We start from the raw sequence: 3,255 nt of genomic DNA on the forward strand, positions 1-3,255 counted from the left end.
ATAGTGTAAACATAACTTTTATATACACTGGAATACCAAAAAAATCTTGTGACTTACTTTATTGTATTATTCACTTCATTGAGGTGGTCTGGAACCCACAATATCTATATGCCTGTACATAGAAAGATCTGTGTTCATTGTGGTTGCCACGGAGAAGAGGGGGAAGGAAATGTATGCTTTCAATCACAGAAACTTGTAATTTTTGGTGATGGGAAAAGTAGCTCTGAATGTGGAAGTAGTGAGCACAGCACAACCAAGGTAAAAAACAATGTTTTAGCACATACGTGTGGGTATAGGCATACTGGTAAACAGGTAAGTGCAAGTATGTATATAGGTCAGAACAGATAGAAGAAGTATAGGGGGGCTTCAAAAAGTCATTAGAAAAGTTCTGTTATCTTCTAATTCTGTTTTTACATAAACTTTTTACGCTTCATCTTATTTACAGGGACGTATAATACACATTGTTATAATGGAAACAAAAAGACCAATTTAGAAATTGTCAAATGGGGACCTAACTTGTGGAAACTTTCATCAAACCTTCAATAAAATTTTAAAAAATAGAATAAAATTGTTTTAAATATAAAGTATCTGGTGTCTATGAACTTCATGTAGTATATTATAGAAATAGAAATGGAAGTTATGCCACCAACTTCTGAAGATAGTGTTTTCTAAATATCTAATGTAAAGATTTGTCCTTACCCATTTTTTTATATATACATAAAATTGGTTTTCCTTCAAGATTTTATATTAAGAATTGCTTATTAATCATCATATTTGGTGATTTAAAAAAGTAAGCTTTACTTTCTTTATATTTTAGGAGACCCATGTACTGTGTCATCTCAGTTGGAGTTAGAAGAAGCCTTCAGGCTTTATGAACTGAACAAGGATTCTGAACTCTTAATTCATGGTAAAAGAGTAGTCATTTCTTAATCTTCTGGAAGTATAATTCCTTGACCACTTAAAAATAATCTTGATGTTATTTTTTTCTTCTAAATTTTATTTATTTTGTTGTTGCAAGTATACACAACAAAAATTCACCAACAGTTTCTGCATGCACAGTTTAGTGACCTTGATTGTATTCTTACAGTTCTGCAGCTGTTCTTAACCTCCTTTTTTGAGTTATTCCTCCCTTATTAATAGAAACTCACTGCACCTTAAGACTCTTATCTAATCTTTTAAGTTACTTTTCCAAGTTGATCTGTATCTCTCTTTTCAAATTAATTATTCTTGTTCAGTAGTTTCTCAAATGCTAGACAAGGTAAAATTAATCTACCTTGCATATTCTTAGGAAGTGCCTTCCAGGGTATTAAAATGTGAGCTCTCAGTGTTTCACATCAAAGTTATATTGTTGTTGTTGTTGTTAAGTACTATCGAGTCGGTTCCAACTCACAGAGCTCCTATATAGGGTGTCCAAGGAGTGGCTGGTGAGTGTGAATCACTGATCCCTACAGCACCACACTAGGACCTAAGTCATTTCCTTGTAATAATGTGTACACATAATGATTCTTAAAGGTACGATGTCTTTAGTTTAAGAGTTACTTATGAGTCCATTTACATAGTATCACATAGACATTATTATTGTTGTTAACTGCTGGCAAGTCTGTTTCAACTCTTAGAGACCCTGTATAGGATTTCCAAGGAGTGGCTGGTGGTTTTGAACTGCTAATTTTGTGGTTCTCAGTCCAGTGCTCATCCTATAGCGCCACACCAGAAGCCCTCATAGACATTAGTGTATTCATATACCAGCAACCCTGACAAGTGGGTAGTGATATAGAAGGAGAAACCTAAACTCAGTGATCACATAACTGAAATATTGTAGTGAAATGAAGTATTCTGGATCTAAATCTATGTTCTTTTCATTTCTATCATGTTATCTGTCAATTTTCTTGACAATGTATATCTCAATATATTACTGTTCATATTTTAAGGATCTGGTTAAAGTTTGGTTCAGTATTTTTTATATTTGAATTTAATTTCAATTGCATGTAATTTATATGTCTCAAAATAGGCTGTTATTAATTTGAGTTTGGTTGTTTTTTTTCCCCCAGTATTCCCTTGTGTACCAGAACGACCTGGAATGCCTTGTCCAGGAGAAGATAGTGAGTGTTTATATACTTCATACTTAAAAATAACTTGGCACAAGTGAAAAGAAATCAGAAATACAACTTTTCTTTCTTTTTTTGCTTATAACAATAGAAATTTATTGTCTCACAGTTCTAAGATCAGAAGCCCAAAATATAAGTGTCAGCAGGGCTGCATTCCCTCAGCTATGGGAGAATCCATTCTTTGTTTTTTAAGTTCTGCTTATTGTTGATATAAATACATAACTTTTAGTTCATTTGAATTCTCTTCCATTTTTCAATTTATTTTAGTGGTTGCTGTTATCGTTAAGTACTGTGGAGTTAGTTCCTATTCATAGTGACCCTGCACAGGGTTTCTGAGGCTATAAATCTTTACTGGAGCAGAAAGCCTCGTCTTTTTCCTGTGGAACTGCTGGTAGTTTCGAACTACTGACCTTGAGGTTGGCAGCCCAACTCGTAACCACTACCATACCAGAGTGGTAGTTGTCCCTTTTTCTTAACCTCTACTCTATTCCAGATCAAATTTAGAAAGTTTCTAGTTCCCTCTTATTCACATAATTGTCTGTTGTGCTTATAAATGTAAAATAAAATAAATTGTAAAGTCTTCCCACTTTTTAATGTTAAAAAATAATAAATTTGTGGAAAAATTTAAACGACATTGAAAACATAGATACCCATATACACTGGTTGTTACCTTTTTCGTTTTTTTTTTTTAATCTCTGAAGATATAAATACAGGTATGAACATATGTGCCACCACTCATCTGTCAGTTTGTTGTACTGTGGTGACTTAGATGTTGCAGTGATTTTGGAAACTGTACCACCAGTATTTTAGATACCAACATGGTCACCCATGGTGGACAGGTTTCAGCTGAACTTCAAGAGTAAGACAGACTAGAAAGAAGGAGAGACAGATTATTTCTGAGTATTTAGTCACTGGAATCCTTATGAATAGCAGTGGAACACTGTCAGATATCACCAGAATATTGTCAGATATACTGCTTGAAGATGAGCCATTTGGGTGCAACGGCACACAAAACACACAAAACTCTACTTCTCAAAGTAGAGTTGACCATGATGTGAATGGAGTAAAGCTTTCGGGACCTTCATTTGCTGATGGGGCAAAATTCACAGTGAGGTGGAACAGCTGTAAACATCCATTAATAATTTGAACA

At 34.1% G+C, this 3,255-nt stretch overlaps 1 protein-coding gene across 1 annotated transcript in view; it reads left to right on the forward strand.

Annotated features, from left to right (window-relative positions):
• PRKCI (protein kinase C, iota) overlaps positions 1-3,255 on the forward strand; it is a 136,262-nt gene that overhangs the window by 49,288 nt on the left and 83,719 nt on the right. The window contains exons 3-4 of the mRNA XM_006861825.1: positions 818-907; positions 2,049-2,099. Coding sequence (XP_006861887.1) covers positions 818-907; positions 2,049-2,099 — 141 coding nt within the window. The remainder of the gene's footprint in view (positions 1-817; positions 908-2,048; positions 2,100-3,255) is intronic.

Source organism: Chrysochloris asiatica, unplaced genomic scaffold (assembly GCF_000296735.1).
Source record: "Chrysochloris asiatica unplaced genomic scaffold, ChrAsi1.0 scaffold00043, whole genome shotgun sequence".
Classification (NCBI taxonomy): Eukaryota; Metazoa; Chordata; class Mammalia; order Afrosoricida; family Chrysochloridae; genus Chrysochloris; species Chrysochloris asiatica.